We start from the raw sequence: 19,730 nt of genomic DNA, 5'->3' as shown, positions 1-19,730 counted from the left end.
AAATTATATATAAAATTATATATAAAATTGCATAATTATATATGAGTAATTTTTTTTACACTTGTATATTTATACATATTTATACAAATTTTTTATCAAGGATCTTCAACTTTCTCTTTTATCTATATTTAAAAACTATTAATAAATGTTAATGATTTATGTAATGAAAAAATATGCAAAAAATTTTTACACAAGATTTTTCTGTTTGTAGCAGCTAACATCCACGGAATAAACGTATATTCTTTACATCCTGGTCTTATACCAACTGACATATCACGGTATAGTAGTAATACAATATTTCCAGGTGCAACTCTTTGTTACACTTTATTTGCGCAATTGTTTTATAAAAATGCTGAACAAGGAGCGCAAACAACAATATATTGTTGCATAGATGAAGAGGTAGCCAATGAGACTGGACTTTATTACTCGTAAGAATCTATCATACTAAAATAAATCATTTTGTAGTTTTAAGAATAAATCAAATATAAGTAAATTGTCTATATGAAGTTCCGCGATTGTTAATATAATATTTAATTAATATATATTTACAAAGTGATAAAATATAATTCACAAATATTTAATTGAAATGAAATGAAAGAAGATGAATCAAAGAACGCTTTTAGATTTTCAACATTTTTTAGCACAAATAAGTACTTAGTTTATTGAGAAAAAAAATTGTTATGGCAACTATTGTATGAAGTAACTTTAAAATTTAAATATTTGCAACTAATTTTAAAAAGTAAAAAGAACTAAAGTAGTACCGAATACTATAAAAATATAGTATAGTACTATAAAAATATAGTATTCAATACTACTTTAGTTCTTATTACTTCGTAAAATTAGTTGCAAATACTTAAATTATTAGAGTTGTTAATTTAGTAGTTAAAAATTTAAACAAATCTTACAGCATCTGAAAATACAACTTAAAATCTTTCAAATGAGTTTTTATTCGTAATAGTACGATTTATTTTCATCAAGTTATGACTGTTTGAATGTTAACCTTCTATATAATTACGCCGTTCAACAAAAAATAACTTTTTTTCTTTTCGAAGTGTCACATCTCGAAAATTTTTTTGCGATGAATACATCATCAGAATTTGCATAGTACATCAAGATCTTTAATAAACAAAAACCACCTCAATTTACTAAAAATCCTGATATATTACGCAAATTCATACGACGGCACTATTCAACGCGAAAAATCTTTAAGATATTTCGAAAAAAAACTTTTTGATGTACAATGTATATACAATTTATATTCAATTTCGTATTATCTTTTTTTATATTTAGAAATTGCGGTGTTACCACCCCATATCGAAAAGCAAACAAACATCAATATCCCGAAAAATTGTGGAATGTATCCTGTCGACTTTTGCATTTGGAACCTGAAGAAGATTTTACTACATTTTTGGAAACTGTTTCACGTCAAATGCTTTAAAAATATTTTTATTCGTGAACGAATTTGGATTAAAATCTGTTTTATTCTAATTTTTAGCAGATTAAGGGTCGATGTTTTTTCGGATAAAATATATGATAATTTATGTAATGGAAAGGGAAAGGGGGTTAAAAAAAGGGAGAAAATAAAAGAGAGAGAAAGCGAATAAGTTATTTACATAAATTATATGTATAATGATCTTATTATCTAAGAATTTTATTTACAACACTTTATGTTCTTGATTTATGTTCTTGAATTTTACATGTAATTAATAACAACTTATATTGTTAAAAGAATTTCTTTGTAGTTTTAAGATGTTCTTAAGATGGTACTCTTATTAGAGATCTTAGATCTTTTTCGTGATAATTGTGACTTTGTTCATTCGATCTTTATCGCGAATAAAATTCAAAGGCTCTTATTAACAGATATTAGTCAAATGCAGAAAAATGTACAAAAGTAAGACATTTTTTATTAATAAATAGATAATAATGTATTTTACAGTGTCACGAATAATTTCATTAAACAATTATTATTGCATCAGCCATCGTTCTCGAATGATGTTTTGAGATTTCAAAACTATCGAGAGTTACGAAATGTAAATTCCAATTCGGATGAGGAGAAATCGAATGTAGAAATTTGAATTGTCGACCGAGCGAATAATCGAATGCCTTAAATCCCTGTCTGGAAAACTGTAGTTGACAGCGCGTTTAAATTTGACTTAATCGAAGCTCGAGAGGTGGAGCGAAAGAATTTGTCTGCATTCGCGTTGAATCAGGATAAATCATCATATTAACCTGTTCCATTAACATTCATGAGTGAATGTCAGCTTTATGACTGATTCAAATTAGTGAATCGCGATTCGTCAAAACGCCTTTTTCGCGAGCACGATAAACTTTTGAGAGGACTAGATTGAACGATAAATCGTTGATGTATGCGCTACGGCGATACATTTCGTCGCATATAACGACGATTGCAGGAATTGCGTCACTCATGTTTTGCATGTCACGTTCAGAGTTGGTACATCGAGATAATAGCGAGAAAAAAATTGATTGAGTAACAAATAAAAAACACCGGTTAATTATTTTTCTATTTTACATATATGTATATGTAAAATTCTATTATCATCTTATGAGAATATTTAAATTAACTAGTATACACTTAGTATACACGACGATTCTCCAATCCTTTGCTTCACACGATGAGTCGTTTGTGTTTTATATAATTATAAAAAATTGTTAAACAAACTAAAAAAAAACGTAAATAATAAAAAAAATGAAATACAATCTTTAAATTGCATCAATTGCAAAAAGAAATATATATTTTATTGCAATATATATTTTATAACATTTAATTAATGAGAAAAAGTGATACGTACCTTTATCTTTCTGTTCAAAAGTCTTTTATATTTGCAATGGAATATAACATTTAATCTCAAAAAATTAAAGACGAAGCATTATAAAATGAGAAAATTTTATTAAAATAACAAAATTTTTTATGTAAGAAAACTTGGCTGCTAGATCTCAAAATATAATGAGATGATGAGTGTGTTCATATGTGCGAGCAAATTCTCGAATCTTCCCAAGATGAATCTTTCCTATACATATTTATAAAATGATCGTTTTCGATACATGAACCATAATGAAATATAGCATTCATAACTTTATACAACTGTCCAATTATATTTGACTTGTTGGAAGAGCACATAAATTAATTTTTTATGCTACCTTCACTAATATTTCATTTTGAAAATGAAATTAAATGGATAATAATTATCTGTTTTGTCAATGTTATTTCGTTTTTAAATAACGTATCATTTCCTTCACAACATTCACATAATAATAATTTGTCATTTAATTTAATCCAATATGAAAATGAAGTATTTAGTAAGTCGTTAAGATTGAAACTTTTCTTGTTTGAATTGTTAACAAAAATTGAGAGAATAAAATTATTATTAATAGTAACTTTTGTATTACCACACATTATACATGGACAAGTAGAAATAATTTGATGCTCAACTAATTTTTTTTATAAAATCATATTTAATACAAAAAGCTACAAGAAAATCAAATGCATCTTGTTTAATACCAATCGAAAAATTCTTTCCTAGATATTCTCGTACTGCATAGGTATTCAAATTATATATTCCATTTTCATATCGATGCACTAATATACTTAAAATATTTAGTTTATCAAAATTAAATAATTGTTTTCTAATAATATTTAAATATTACATTGAAATAAACATTGTAATGTAGCATTAGCATAGCCCGGTAGCGACTCTCGGAGAAACTTTGTCAGTATTTTGAAAATCACGTATAATCCAAGAAGCAGTACTTCATTAAATTTTTTGATCTGACTATTGAACGGAAGCTATTATTTTCATGGCATATCTTTAATTTTACGATAATGCTCTTTTAATAGTAATATAGTTTGTGCTTCTGGTTTATGTAGTCGTTTTAGCCAATTGTATTCAATATTTGCTTCTTCATTAGCTATTATAGATGAGGGATCATAATTAATCAAATACAATCCATCTAAAGATGTTACTCGAGAAAATGCAACATAAATTTGACCGCAACTAAATACATTTGCTTCACACGATGAGTTGTTTATGTCTTATATAATTTTCATTATTTTTATAGTTACAAAAATTAAGTGATTTTTACATATCCGTATTTAAGTGTATTTAAAAAATACAATCATAGGTGGCGATTTTTGTGGAGTATTCCACATATCAGAATTTTTTATATGTAGAATTCCCCATATCAGAATTTTTATGTGTAGAATTTCATATATGAAAAATTCTTCATAAACAATTTGAAAATAACGTGTTAAACTAAAAATAGTGTTAAATTAAATTTTTTTGGAACTTTTATTTCAATCAAAATTTCAATTACACACCGAGCACGACCGATAATAAAATATTCACGCAGTTCTCTTTTGTAGTTTGTATTTTTCTCCGCGAAGAGCGCTAGTCTATAGTTTTTCGTGCACATCTTAGTGATTAGTAATCTTTGTTTCATATTCGTTCATATTCGTATATTCGGTAATATTTAATTTAGCTATATTGCATGTGCACTCCGAAATTGATGAAATTTTAGATATTAATGCACTTATGGATGAGTTCATTAAAAAAAATAAAATTCGGAGTTCAACGTTTGCTCTACGAGATTAAATTTTTTCATTAAGTTTTGTTTTATGAGTTTAAGTTTGTTTCAAATTAAACTATAAATATTTATAAAATATTTATAATTGTTGCTCATCATTTTGTACGGTTATAAAGAGATTTTAATATGGAGATTAAATAAATTTTGGAAATTTTTTGCCCTCCCCCACTCCCCTTCCCCCCACGATCAAGTTGTCTTATTTTACACATGCCCCCCCCCCGTACACAATAAATATTATAACTAATATTATTGATACTTGATGCTAGCTTTTCAAAAAAAAAATTTGCATAATGATCTGATCATATCTATTAAGGATACATTAATTAAGAAAGAAGTTAAGTATAGAATAGGAAGGTTTAAATTTTCACAGACTCTTATTTATTCACAGGTAGACAATGTCTGACAAACGTAAAATTACACTTATTATTTTTAATATACAATAAGTACGAAATTGCATTTTTGCTCGCATTTTTTTGCTCGTAGAAAAGAAATTGATTTTTTATCATCGATATCTGAAAAACGTGTTAGACCACAATTTGCATTCATGCTGACCGCAGACAGAAGAAAATGAGTTTATTACGTTCTTGAAGGTCAACTTTGTATAGAGAAAGGAAGATCACCGGACGACTGAATCTCGTTAAGGGCGAATCTCGCATTTACTCCCGGCTACTCGAGACGTACTTGCACACGTTGAACAATTTATTGCATCTTTCTTGCGCGTTAAAGCATACTATGAACCGCATACCTTATGCTTGGTTCCCAGCTGGGTTGAATCATAAATCGTACGGCTTTCTCCTTTGCTCTCTCGGATTTTCGTCCTCTGATCCTCGATCCACCACAGTCACTCTTATTTCTTATACTAATCGAAAGATTCCTTCGTGCACTTTCAAGTGCAGCAATGTTCAAGCTTGTTCTCGTTGGATGAGTTTCTGCTATCTCTACTCGCTCACGCTAATTATTTGAATCTTTACTTCATGTACCTTACGCGAGCTTTTACCATTCGCTTTTACCCTTCGTATGTTTATGAGCCCCTCCATTTGAGATACGAGTGCAAGCTGCATCGTTATATGTTCGCAACATTTCATGCAGTACTTCCCAAACAAGAACAATGTTTGTGTTAAGTTTAATCCATATTAACTAGTCCATTGTCTAGGCTAGTCCATATTAACAGGATATACTTCTGTGTGCGATTTAAAAATATTTTTTTCGTGGATTTTTGGAGACATAAACCTATTTTTCATTACATTTTAAATCTCAGTGAAATCCTGTATTAATTGAACATGAAAAATATTTTAAGCGCAAGTATCACTATAAAAAAGTTTTTTGAGGATTATGTAAAGGATTATACAATTCTAAAATTAATTGTAAAGGATTATACAATTCTAAATTTATAAACGATTACAATTAATATTAATGAGTACAATATCATTGAATTATATCATTGAATATCAGTGTAGAAAAAAAAAGTACAATTTATATATTGGGTTATCCGGAATTTATTTTGTCAAATTACTAAGGAAATACTAAGGAATATTGGCATTCGGATATGAGTATTGGATTGTCCGGAAAGTTCGTGCCGATTTTGAAGGAAAATTGAAACGCAGAAGATTTAAATTTTTAATTTCATTTATTTCTTAAATTTAAATCTTTTGCGGCACGAACTTTCCGGACAACCCAATACTTATATCCGAATGCCAATATTCCTTAGTATTTCCTTAGTAATTTGACAAAATAAATTATTTGTTTTCAGAAACGTATTTTATGTGATGCAATTGTTATATATACAAATAATATACAATTTCTAATAGCTAAGATTTGTCTTAGTCTAAAAATACTGGGCCCTTCTTTGCAGTGAGCCTTTTCTGACATTTCGCAATTTCGTTCTGAAATACGTATACATATACATAAGTATATATATTTCATTGAGAACGACTATTCGATAAGCAAACAGTAAACGTTACAGTATCGAATATATATTATAATTAATGAAATTCACAGTGAGAATTCTAATAAACAATAATTATATATGTTGTGGATAAAGAAGCATCATAAAATGTAGTTCTAATTCTTCTTCAATCAAACGATATCTTGCAAACCACATCTTGATGAAAAACAGTGACAATAGAATAATAGATAATAGAACAGAGATAATAGAATTGTGATAATAGAAGCAATAGTAGTCTCGAAAAAAAAAAAAAATTATCAGAGATTTATACACAAGAAGTGATTTTATTCAAATAATATTTTTAATAAAAAAATTATTCTAAATCTTGAAATACAAGCCTTAAAATTACATACTATATGAAATAAATACGTGTTATTGTAATTAAAAGGTGTCTAAGTTTAAAATATCATTGTAGGACTGTTACGTTCACTTTTTGCATTCGGAATTTTTGTTTTCTCTCAATAACATCCAAATCTACATCTATTATTTCATTTTAAGTATATATAGAAATTTTGGATGATTTCAAGCAATGTAATCTATGAATTATGTATATTTTTGGGATTGTCCAGATTACTATAATTATAAATAGTTATTTTATTGAATAACGATAGAATTATTTTCATCAAACATTTATTTATCACATAACTTACTTTATTGAATTGAGATTGAGACTGTCATGAGAGTTATGCAAATTCTAACTCAATCGAAGAAAAATCGAATATAAAATTTTTTGGATTATCGACTGAGCGAACAGACATCGTGATGAAGTAACGCGTCACCAATATTGGCTATCGATGATGAAATATTTGTGCTTTTCACGTATCCCTATTTCGGGACCTGCGAATTATCTTTCTGCACCCTATATTCTGCCGGGAATGAAATATCACTCCCTCTGGGAGAATTTGATATACTGAGACACGTGCACAAACCCCATTACATCACGTTTACGGCGACCACAACGCAGAAACTTGATAATTACATTACGTCACAACCCTCTTTTGAGACAACTACATACATTATTAAGAAGCATGTGATTACAGTTTATTCCGGCGATGTTTTTACACATACAATAATTCAGCTTTAACAGCGATCCGGTTTTTTAACTCATATAATAAGACATATAATGCGATGCAAAATTACTTTTGATCGTGTAAACAGCTTATGTAAACTTAATAATGATCTTAATAAACCTATTGTATATCTTGATAAGTCTATTCTATAAATGTAAGAAGAATAATTAAACAAGCTGAGACAAAGCGCGCTAGTGTGATAAAATTGTGGACTGGAATTAAGTATTATCATAATATTTATTTTTAAGATGTGTACAGAGTATATAGTATTTACTTTAGTATTTTATATTTATACGTTCATGATTATTTAGGATCAATTAATCTTAAACATTATTAGAGATAATTCTAATTCATAATTTTTAGAAATATAGCGCTGTGATTATAAATGATTATAAACAATAGCTTATAAACAACCAATTATCATTTTTCAATAATTTTGTAATGGTTATTAATTTTGATTCTGCACAATATTATAATTTCATATTTATTCTATTATATTATATTATAATTAGCTCGATTAATTTTGTTCACGATTCAGGAAGTTAGAATTCGCGTTGTTAAATAATTGTCCATTCATTGATAACGCGATGATACGTAAACATTTTAGTCGTTGTTAATGGCAATTTAGTATATATTTGTTACTAGGTTGAAATAAAGAGTCGAATGAAACGAACAACCGCGATTATACACAGGACATGTAATTACCGACAATGCCGGATTCATCGCACAGGTTATAGTGTAGCAGCACGTATGTAATTATTGGGTTACTGTCAGGCATATCTTGTCGGCGAGTTTTATCGTGATTAAAACGAGATAGAGTTTGTGGCAGCGAAAACAATCAATACGATACCAATGCATCGTGTGTCAATTCACCGAGATTGAATTTCGACCGCGGACAATCTCGCTTTTTTCCGACCAATGTGAATCTTTAAAATGGGTAAGTGTCAGTCATATCACACAGTTAATTTGTTAAGTCGAATTACACGACGATTTAAGAGGTGACAGTTAATGAAATAATAAACTTATAAAATATTTTATCAATTATTTTAAGATGTATTAAATAAATATTACTATTTTAATAATATATATACATACATATTGATAAAAAATATTTTTTTAAATATTTTTAAAAATATTTTTACTTTATATTTTTTTATATTTTTACTTTATATTTTTTTTCAAGTTTAATACAGTGTGTTTGTGTTATGTCTTTTCAAATTTTTGATTGAGATATTTCTATTTAAAGAAAATATCTTTTCCAGAATTGAAGAAGAAAAGGAAGAACAATATATATAAATAAATTATAATTGTTAACAATTTCCTTAAATGCTGGAAATTAATTAACTCATAGCATTCTCTGTTATTAATACTGATATTTATTAACATCAAGGTAATATATAACATACCGTTGAATAAATCATCAATTGATAAATTAGCATTTACTTATTTCGTTGATGGTTCATCAAAGAGATTGTTTTATTCACATTATATCAGATTCATATTTTTTTTATAGCGAGATCTAATCGAACTTTGAAATCTATCGAAAATCGTAATTTACTAGCCTAATATAAAAAAATTATAGTGTCACTCACCGTCTTCAGCGTCTCGAAGTTTCCTTTCTTCAACATGTCTATAAGCCTTTGATGTTCCATTTCTTCCTTTGTCATATACATCTTCTTATTCTTCAACTTCTCGTTTTCATAATCGTCGCACAAGATATTGTGAAAATTCACCTGCTGTATCATATGATCCGGTTTCGTTTGCTCGACGGAATTTTCCGGCAGATCTTGTTCAAATTGTAGGTTCTTAACGAGAACTTCGTTGACCACTGCACCACGTTCGTCATTATTTTTTGTCATTTCTTCAACTACACATTCTTGCAACTTTTCATCGAACTGAAGTTTATTTCGAGAAAGTTCTTCCTCAGCCTTTCTCGAGTCTTTCTGACTCTCTAGTTCCTCGACAGGAATTGTAGCGGTTGACAAATTGCTATTCTCTCGCGAATGAATCGTCAGTTGGTTTTGATCTTCTCGCGAAGCGTCCTCGTAAACGCCCACGAGATCTTGGAGGATTATCGACTCGTCTGGATCTTGTCTAATCTCTTCCTGACCTCTGGATTCTTTCATCTCTGGAGATTGAGACCTGATATTTGATTTAACGTCATCCTGACAAGATGATCCCGATTGGAAAGTGGCAAAAGTTCTCATGGATTCATTAAAAACAACCTGCTGCTCTGGATTCCACTTAACATAAATTGGATTTTCCTTTCTCTTATCCGATTCTTTCGATTTGCCGTTTGGTAAACTCTTCTGCATCTTTAGACACTGCTTCAATCCGATTTCCGGGTACCTACAGACTAAGTTTTCGCTCTTTCGATCGTCTTCCTCAATTGTTTCTAGATGTTCGTGTCGTAATTCGCCAGTTTTGTCGAACGTCTCGTCCTTGAGCGTCAATGACATTTCTTTGACAGTTGATTCTCGATCTTTAGAAATGCCGACTTTTTCACCATAAGGTGATGTTTGCAGAGAAGGTCGAAGAATTGATTCAAAGTCATCTGCGTGGATTACTTGTGGTTGCAGGCTACGTTCATAAATCCTCTCCACGTGATCGGGAGAAGCATAACGCATGATTCTGATGGACGGAACGTTTTCACAGACAGCAATCTTGGATCTTCCAGCATTCTGCTCATTCGGCTGTGAATCATTGATCGTGGTGTAAACTCGATTGTTTGGCTTGAAACTGGATGAAGGTGTGCTAATTGACATATTCGCTTGATCTTGTGATCCTGCATCTTGTGAAGATACACCAAGATCCTTACGCGGTAAGATCAATGGTCTTTTAGTCTCCATCGATGCTCCTGCGACCTGTTGACACCTGTTTCGCGGAGTACGTGACTCCACTTGACCTTGAAGAGCTCTAACACGAGCACTAACAGCTGAGCCATAAATCGGTTGTTCGTGTCGCGATTGATCAATCGATCTAGGCTCTCTTCGGACGTCGCTGCAAAACTGAAGTCGGCGTCGCGGCGATTCGATCACGACGCGGTCAGATTCCGCCGACGAAGCGATCCTCGAGCTACCTCGTGAATAGTTTGCAGCGCATCTCGCCGACACTTCCGTCGATCTACAAGTCGCCTCGACAGTTTTATCGGCAGCGCCGGGTTGCGGCGTCAGCCTGCTTGCCGTAGCAGCCGGCCGCCTACTTTCTCCGTCCTTATTTGGTGAGATCGGTTCGCCTTGGTCACTAAAGCTGCCTCCAAGCAATGGTAGGCCCTTCGTGGGGCCCGGCTCGCACGACGGGTCCATCTCCTCCTTAGCAAGCGAGTGCGCAGCAGCCGCTGCACAGTTTTCATCCATTCCGTTTCCAGAACGCTTCAAGGACGGCCTTCTGTAGGAAATAATTGATGTCGTTGTCGTTGCTGTGGCCATCGACGTCGTACCGATAGACATCTCGATTATCTTCGAATTGCTGTTAATAGTTGTCCTATTATGATCAGATTCACTTATCGCCTTCGTCAAATTCATAATCCTACTCGATGCTGCAGGTTTTTCTTCAAGATTCGCTTCGACACGCCTGGACTTGAAACTCGAACCAAGGAGTCCTCTCTGAGGGATCCTGGAGGCTGGATTGGAATCACCAGATTTCGATGATGCTATATTCGATTGAGCACTGAAACCATAATCCTGCTGCTTACTCCTCACCGCTAAATACTCTTTGTACGTGCCTTTACTGGTATTCACTCCGACGTTCACCTTCTCCGGCCTGACGCGTTCCAACCTGCGATTCACGCGAGTCAGGTCGTCATAACTCGACGAGGTTCCTCCATTCAATCTGTCCGTCGCTTCGTCGGTCGATGTTCGAGATCGCGAATCTTGACCACGATATCTTCGCTGATTCTTTTCGGCGCTACTATTGGATCTAGTCAAAGGTTTTTCACGAGGAGTTGCCGGGAAGTTTTGGCTATGCGCTTGATTCAACCATTCGTCTACCCTTTTCTGGACTTCTCCTTTGCGAAGTAAGATCTCAGGCATCTTCGAACGACTATTTTCGATTGTGTCCATTGTAACTGGCGGCGAAACATAACAGATATCTTGTTGATGTCCTTTATTAAAGTCCTTCTGTCTATCCCGTGAACGCTGTCTTACTTGAGTTTGCTGATTCACCTTTAGTACCGCTTGAGTTTTTTCCCTCGTCGGAATAGATTTAGTTTGAATCTTTGCACTGGACTTTACTTGCTTCGACTTTACTTGCTGCCGTTTCTGCTGATTCATCATTATTGCCTCAAAATTCGTCACGCTGATATTACCAACATCACTGAGGTCCGATGATCTACGATAGTCTAGATCCTCGTATTCATCCAGAATATTATTCACCGATTGAGTGTCAATCGAACTGATGCTCTTCGACTTGTTTCTCGTGACACTCTCGTCGCTGCTCGAATAATTGCTCTGTTGCTGCTGCTGCTGCTGACGCTCTCGGCTGATCTGTCGCTTGGGACGTAGTTTCGACTTCTGATATTTTATCACCGCATTTTCGAAGTGCGACGAAGTACCTTCAATCTCTTCGCTTTGGTCCGTCTTCGAAGCGGACGATTGACGCGCGTAACGTTGCTGAGACGACTCCCGCCGATGATTGAGCATCTTGCCGTCGTCAGACATCGGCAAGTCCCGCCTAGCAATTGCCGATAAACCGGAAGCCCGGAAGGTCATGAAGCTCTGCACGTTCCGTGAACATGTGTCCTCCTTGGCGTTCGTCAACCCTTTCGACGTGATCCATGAAGTGACCAGACAACAAGCGTCGCCGTCCACATTGATCGCATCCTCATCGGCCAAAGGAATGTTGCTGCCGACATTGAATTTTGAAATTATCTCATCGTTCATCTTCTATCGCAAAACGGCATTTTAGTAGTAGCTTCTCAAAAAGAATAGGAACGAATATTGATGACTCGAAGAGATCCTGAAATGAAAATATTTAAATATATAAATTTTGGTAAAAATGTTTGAGAAAAAAAAGAGAAAATAATTAATAGCTGTTTTATAAATTTGAGTCTTTATAAAATTAGTTGATACACTGAGAAAAATCTAATTGAGAAAATTGAGAAAATTCTAATTGTACCAACAAGAAGTATAAAAAAAAAAACGAATTCTGATTATATGAATCAGAATAAATATTTTTCCGGTTTAGAATTTTAATATTGTGAAAGGAAATTTAAAAGTACTTTACAGACAATTTTTGCTTGTCAAATAATTTTTCCTAGCATCACATATATTATTAATTTGTTTTGGAATAATGATTTAACATGAAAAATCTACATTTTCTAAATAGACAACTAGATATACCAAGAAAAAAATTTACTTACTAATTAAATTTTAATAAATATTTCTTTGATTAGTCCTTAGCGAAATATTTACTAAATGTAAACATATTTATTACAAGAATCATTAGCTTGATTTAACTATTTTTTCATTTATCATTTTTTAATATTTTTTTTTATTTATCTAAATATTTATTTATCGTAAATCTTTCTGCTTAGGACTATTCGAAGAAATGTTTATTAGAAATTTAATAGTTATTTTTCTCAATGTAAGAAAACACATATTTAAACGTTATTTAAATGCACGGTTATTTTAGCTACACAGAGAATGGAGAAAACTAACACAATTTGTCAACTAATTTTATCACAGATAACGCTTTGATAACGAAATTAACTACGTAAAATTTTAGAAACTGCTCTTCCACGATTGCTTGCATACAAGTATTAAAAATTATCCACTAGAAATATTCATGCAGGAACTATTCCCGCAAATTCAACGTAATAAAGTCTCAAACTCGCAGATGCGTGACATGAAGCGAAGAACGTTCTCCTCATTAATTTTTCAACCTGCACGAAATTTACGTGCGTGTGCCGCTAAATGATACCGCCGTGGTTGCATTTCCGCTTGAACTCTATATGCGCATTATAATTTACGTCATTTTAATTTACGGACACAGACTATTGTTTTATCAGTGAGTCAACAAAGTCACAATAATTGAATGACAAAGATGAAATGATTTCCGCAAATTTTGAAAAAAAATGTCTGAAAAATTTCTGGAAAAAATCTGTAACAGAAATGTATGCAATTTTTTTAGATACCTATCCTATTATTGTCTAGTATTACTATATTCTCATTGTATAATTGTAACTGTGTAGAAAATGGATAAGAACTTGATAGAATTTTATTCAGTGAAATTTTTTCTAATAAAACTTTGCGTGGACATCTGACTAGTTATTTTTTACTATTAAGTAGATTCATTAATTAAAGTACTGCATAGTCCATTTATTGTCCTATTTTTGTTCAGTAAAAAGTATTCAGATTTTGCGCATCTTTTATACGCAGAGCATTACATCTTGATTAGAGTCCTAAGTAGTTTCACTTCTCATTTATTAAACAGGGTTAATATAATTCCTTTGAGTAATTGTTAAAAAAATTTGTGAAATTTCTACCAAAGATTTAACAACATTTAATTCTGCAAATAAAAAAAGTATCAGTTTGAACTATGAGAATCAGGATTATCTTACGAGATAGTGTTAAGTTTAAGATTAAAATTCCCCTCGGCAAAATTCGTTATTTCGAACTCAATCACGTTTTAGAAATCTGCGATAAATAGCAGAAGGCGCGCTTCCGTAACGATTGCAGCGATCCGACGCCGCCATCGTTTGCCAACATTGGAGGCACGTTTTATCGTTCATGGAATTTCCGGTAGCTGACCGGTATCCGGTTTGAATTAATTCGGTTCCTGAGCTCGAGGACATTAAATATTATAATGTGTTCGCCCTGAGGAAGTCGTGCGTGGAATCCTTAAGAAACTCAAGAGATTAACGGAATTTAATATACCAACAGAGAGAGAGAGAGAGAGAGAGAGAGAGAGAGAGAGAGAGAGCGAGCGAGAGAGAGAGAGAGAGAAACAGTGCGAAACAACATTATTTCTTCGTAAAGTGAGCTTATAAGTTTATATAGTGCCTTGTTACATTATTAAGAAAATATCATCAATGCGTCTAAGGAAACTTTTAAGTAATGAAAATAGTATTTTCTTTGTTAAAGCATATAAACATTTATTTCAAACTTATAATATTTCATGCAAAATTGAATTTATAAAATATGGTAATGTATCTAAAATACTTATCTATATTAATATCTTCCTTAGCTCGACCGAAATAATTTTCTTCTTTTAAAGAATTTTTATATATATTATAAAATTTATAAAAAAGAAATTGAAATAGATAATTTAAATGAATCATTTTATATATCTACAAATATATTAATTAATTGTATTTCATAATTTAAAGACTAAACTAACATTATATAACTAAAATATTAGAAGAACTAAAATATTAATACAAAATATAGCGACAGTACAAATTAGTTCAGATAAGTTTAGAAAAATTCTTTAATAAACAAGTTTTAGATGTTTTTATTCCGCTTTATATATGTTTTCCGTGAAATACAAATCAATTTGAAAAACATTCTCTTTGTGTATAACTGTGTTTTTATGTCGATTACCAATGATATATTTCTCTTCTGAAATTACATGTCGATAATGTATTTGTATATAATTAACAAGATGTAATTCGTGAAAACCTGTTCAGTTGAGAGATTATATATGTATACAGCAAAATAGTCTCGAATACAAATCGAACAAAATCGTGATTAATGAGGTGAAAATACGAAAATTCGTGCTACTTATCGCACTACTCATCAACTGGATTAATTGCAAATTGCGTATTTTCGGCAAACAATCGGTTTTCAGCGATGATGTATCGCTCGACAAAAATAAAAATCGACCTGGCGATAAATATTTATAAAACGATACACGATAAGAGTATGAGACAGCTATGTAATCCGATAATATTCACGAGCGGCATAAAAAGGGAATGGTGGATTTTATTCCATTTAATTACAATCCATTGCGCAATAGCCATCGTCGATATAATTTAGCAATGCGTTAAAATCAGCGAACGCTGAACAAAGCGTTAAATATTAAACGAGAATCGCTTAGAATCGCGAACATTGTCACGGGGAGGGTAGATGCAATTCATATGAGACTGTAAGATCATGCGCAAGCGGCGTAAATTGAATTAAACTGTCGCGGCTTCGCTGCTGTATTATTGCGAGCTCTTCTGGCACTCTAATGATTCCCACACAAGCACAGGCTTTGAAGTCTCCTGGCTGGAATTCTACTTTTAGATCGCAGATAACTCGTAACCCACCACGTCGTAACGAAACATGCGTGAATCATGCGTGACATTGTAACGGCCTCAAATTGACCTTAAAATTCGGCAGAATTACAAGTCTTTGTTCGTTTGGCTAAAATGATTTGATTAATTTCATTTAATTTGATTCGTTTGTATTCGCGTGTGTTATCTAATTTACAAAAATTTCACATAAGAATAAATTTCTCTATAACTTTATCAAATTCATGAAAAATAATGTTTTATAATTGTAATAGATTTATGCTTTTCGTGTTATGAAATATACAACGAAAGAATGGCTGTCAAAACAAACTGAGAAAAAAATAGAAGTGCAGATAATCAAGGTAGAAAAAGATATATCAGAATAAATTCCTTTCTGAAAAATGTTTTTATTAAAAGCTTTAATTACGTCATTGCGTAATATGTAAATGAGAGTAAAGATTGTGTTTACACGCTTGATAATATCCGTTTCCTGATAAAAATATTTACTGTGTGTATCCCAGGAATGCAAGCCATAGGTGTGCTAATTAACGTAATTAACGGTACTGGAAAATTCAGGTGTTTCCGCGAATGCACTGACCCGAATCTTCTACGCGCGCACTAACACGCGATGTACGAAGGTGACTACGATCTGCAGTGATTATCGCGATTTATCGTTATGGACACTCGTGATTCAGTTCATGATATGGTCTCGTTAGCAAGTCCTTAATATTCGCCGTTGCGCAATGTTATTCCTTGCAATTTACACCAGTTAGAAGCAAGATATTACAAGATGTCAGAAGGAAAATATAACACGTAACATTTTCTATTACATCTTGAAATACATAATTTTCCAGATATGTTTAAACAGGAACATTATCATTTTATCATTTTTAATCGTAAATATATGTATATTATTTATGTTTTATTTTTGTAATATATGTATGTATAACATATATAATATATGACATACGTACAATTTGGTTCATGACAATCTGATAAAGAAATTAAAAATTTATCGAGAATACTCGTAAAATATGTACGGAATATACATTGTATTCTGTATGCAGTAATAATATATATATATACATACATTACAGCTATAATCTCAGAAAGTTCTATTTCGCAAAATGCCTTTGCAGATTTGTTCTCACTATTTGCAAAAAGCAATATATTCTACTAAGAACTGCGAGATGTTCACGGCAAATCGGTGCCGCACATATACATAATTCATCGATTGACATTCCCGAATGAATTGCAGCGTATTAGAATCGCGGTGAGACGACAATGGAATGCAAAAATGATCGCGTGGGCTTAACGACCATGGCACGGTTGCGTAAAAACGAGGGATGGTAATCGACTTACGATTGCGAAAAGCAAATACATACTTCGGGAACTGACTCGTTAGCTGAGCGCGAGGTACTGTACACGCTATTTAAACCTTTTAACCTTTCAATTAATCAAGTAATGAGATCTTTGATCTTGTCCATCTAAGGTTGGCTACGGATCATCTGGATTATTTATGTTGGCTGGTGCTTCAAATTTCTTCTATTATATAATTTTGTGTGAAAAACTCAAAAGAAATTAATTAAAAATAAAACATGAAATTTTGTTTGAGTGCAAATGTACACATATACATATACATATAATATTCTATGTTATAATGAAAAATATATAACAGCAGAATCAAGTATAAACAATTTTAATATTATTATTACTATAATAATATTATTATAATTACTATTTAAAAAATTATTATTTTTAAATTTATATTATTTAAGAAATTTTTTAATTTTAATATTATTTTAAAATATTAACACTTTTATCTTTCTTGTCTTCTTTAAATCCTCTGCTTGGATTTGAATCTAATATGAAGAATCACAGTACTATGCGGTAACTTATCTTTCTTTTAATGTAATTTTCATTAAAAGTTCTTGAAAATAATAATATATACCGAAAAAGAGAAAGTAATAGAAAGAGAGAGAGAGAGAGAACGGATACAAAAATACATATAAAATTTTCTTATCATTAATCTCAATATAAAAATTAAAAATCTCTTTTTAATTAATAGAAATTTGTTCAATTAATCGATTGTATATTATGATCACTATTGGTCCCAAAAAATATCTGTGAAAGATTATCTGTGAAAATTTTGTTAGGAGTACTCTCATAATAATTACAGGAAAGCATAATGGTCAATAATGAAAATAAAGAAAAATGAAATTATTAAGTATCATAATGATAAAATATACATTGTAGAATGTTTGTATAAAACAAAAATTCATTTTCATGTTATATTTTCTATAATATTTATTCTAAAAACATTGAAAATAAGATAAAATGAGAAAATTATTTAAACACGACAAGTTATTGCAGTTCAATCGAGTACTTTATCAACATGTTACTTTATCAATATTTAACGTACATTAACATGCATTCATTGTTAAACATCTAAATATAGCGTTAAATTATTGTAAGAGAAACTAATTTACTTGAATACTCTGATGAAAATTTTATAGTTTATTCTATTGAAATATTGATATCGATTATCGATTTTTATTTTTCTCTCAAAATAAAATTTAGTGCAGCAAATAAAAACGTTTTATATGCAAAAGAGGAAATATTTATTTGATATTTCACATTTTCTTATGAAAATTTCATATTTTATTTTGTTCAAATATTCATATTATTCTGATCGATCTTTGTTGTTTGTTTCTTAAAATAAAACGTAATACAACAAATGGCAACATATTAAGAAGGAATAATCATGCGGACGGTGACACTTACATGCGCGGAAATCAGCTTTCAGGGTACTCAATCGTAATCGCGGGTGTTTTGTCAATTACTTCGTTCAACCGATAATACTTCTCGTGTAAAGGCCGGAAGACATGGTCGTTTCCTGCGGTAGCGCCGTAATAAAACATATACCGCACGTCTCATAGCACACGAGAGCAATCTTATCGAGGATCGGGTACTCTGTGCGCGTTTAGCATACGTGCGCGCATGTATGCGTACGTGATTAAGCGCCGTCGAGCAGCAACATTATCTGGCGATATGTAGGTGAGCACCAATCCTTTAGGAAGATTAATGATCCCGTATTATCTGGTCGATATAGTGTGGTGGTCAGACTGAGACTTTTTAAACGTGCGGGAAGATCTTCGCTTTGGACTCTACTTCATCGCCGTTCGTTTATCATCCCGATGAGTACTTGTCGTGCGATATTTCCAATCGCGTATCTCGTATCGCTCATAATTCAGATTTGCCGTTCGTTGTGTGTCTACCGTTCGTATGTATTACGAACTATTATGCGCACGTTTTGTATCCCTCAGGCGTTCGCCGATGGTCGATTTTAATATCGCACATGTCATCATTATGCACGACATTATTTTCAAATTAAATAATACGAGTACGCGCCTCAGGCAACAAAATAAATCAAGCTCGAGACTGCTTCAGTTTGAGTTTTTCTATTTTTTAAAAATAGAACAATCAGTCGTCCATCGTCTACCTTTGGTTACGATATAAAAATATAAATGTTCGTAAAGTGACTTTACAGTTTGCTCTACTGTGAAGTTTGTTTGCATATTTTATACACAATCTAACATAAATTTTTTATAAAGTTCCTTTTCATATTTTAACACGTAATCTAACATAGAATTCTACTGAAGTAATGTCACGTTAAAAAAGTTATTAATTTTTTATCGGACTCAAAAATCAGATCTATGAGGCTTATACTGACAAGATTACACTGTTGAATATGATTCTTGGTTGCTCAAGAGAGCCGAATTACTCACATATTTCTTTCTTCTAGATATAATTTCTCTGACAACGATATATTGATTTTATCCGACCGCCAGCGTCTTTGCTAACTATTCTTTTAGGTAGTATATACCGATCCCTTCCGGCG

At 31.8% G+C, this 19,730-nt stretch overlaps 2 protein-coding genes across 2 annotated transcripts in view; one reads left to right on the top strand and one right to left on the bottom strand.

Annotated features, from left to right (window-relative positions):
* Nucleotides 1-1,438, top strand: part of LOC108684688 (peroxisomal hydratase-dehydrogenase-epimerase-like) — a 7,246-nt gene extending 5,808 nt beyond the window's left edge. Inside the window, exons 12-13 of the mRNA XM_018189144.1 lie at nucleotides 212-428; nucleotides 1,291-1,438. Coding sequence (XP_018044633.1) covers nucleotides 212-428; nucleotides 1,291-1,438 — 365 coding nt within the window. The remainder of the gene's footprint in view (nucleotides 1-211; nucleotides 429-1,290) is intronic.
* A 4,984-nt stretch (nucleotides 1,439-6,422) lies between these two features.
* Nucleotides 6,423-12,516, bottom strand: LOC108684679. Its single transcript, XM_018189134.1, has 2 exons — nucleotides 9,210-12,516; nucleotides 6,423-6,485 (listed from the first exon to the last, which is right to left on the bottom strand). The coding sequence occupies exons 1-2, from the start codon at nucleotides 12,495-12,497 to the stop codon at nucleotides 6,423-6,425; spliced, it is 3,351 nt and encodes a 1,116-aa protein (XP_018044623.1). The 5' UTR covers nucleotides 12,498-12,516.
* Nucleotides 12,517-19,730: the final 7,214 nt, after the last annotated feature.

Source organism: Atta colombica, unplaced genomic scaffold, assembly GCF_001594045.1.
Source record: "Atta colombica isolate Treedump-2 unplaced genomic scaffold, Acol1.0 scaffold100, whole genome shotgun sequence".
NCBI lineage: Eukaryota > Metazoa > Arthropoda > Insecta > Hymenoptera > Formicidae > Atta > Atta colombica.
Note: the sequence above shows the minus strand (reverse complement) of the source record. Positions and strands in the feature narration are given on the sequence as shown.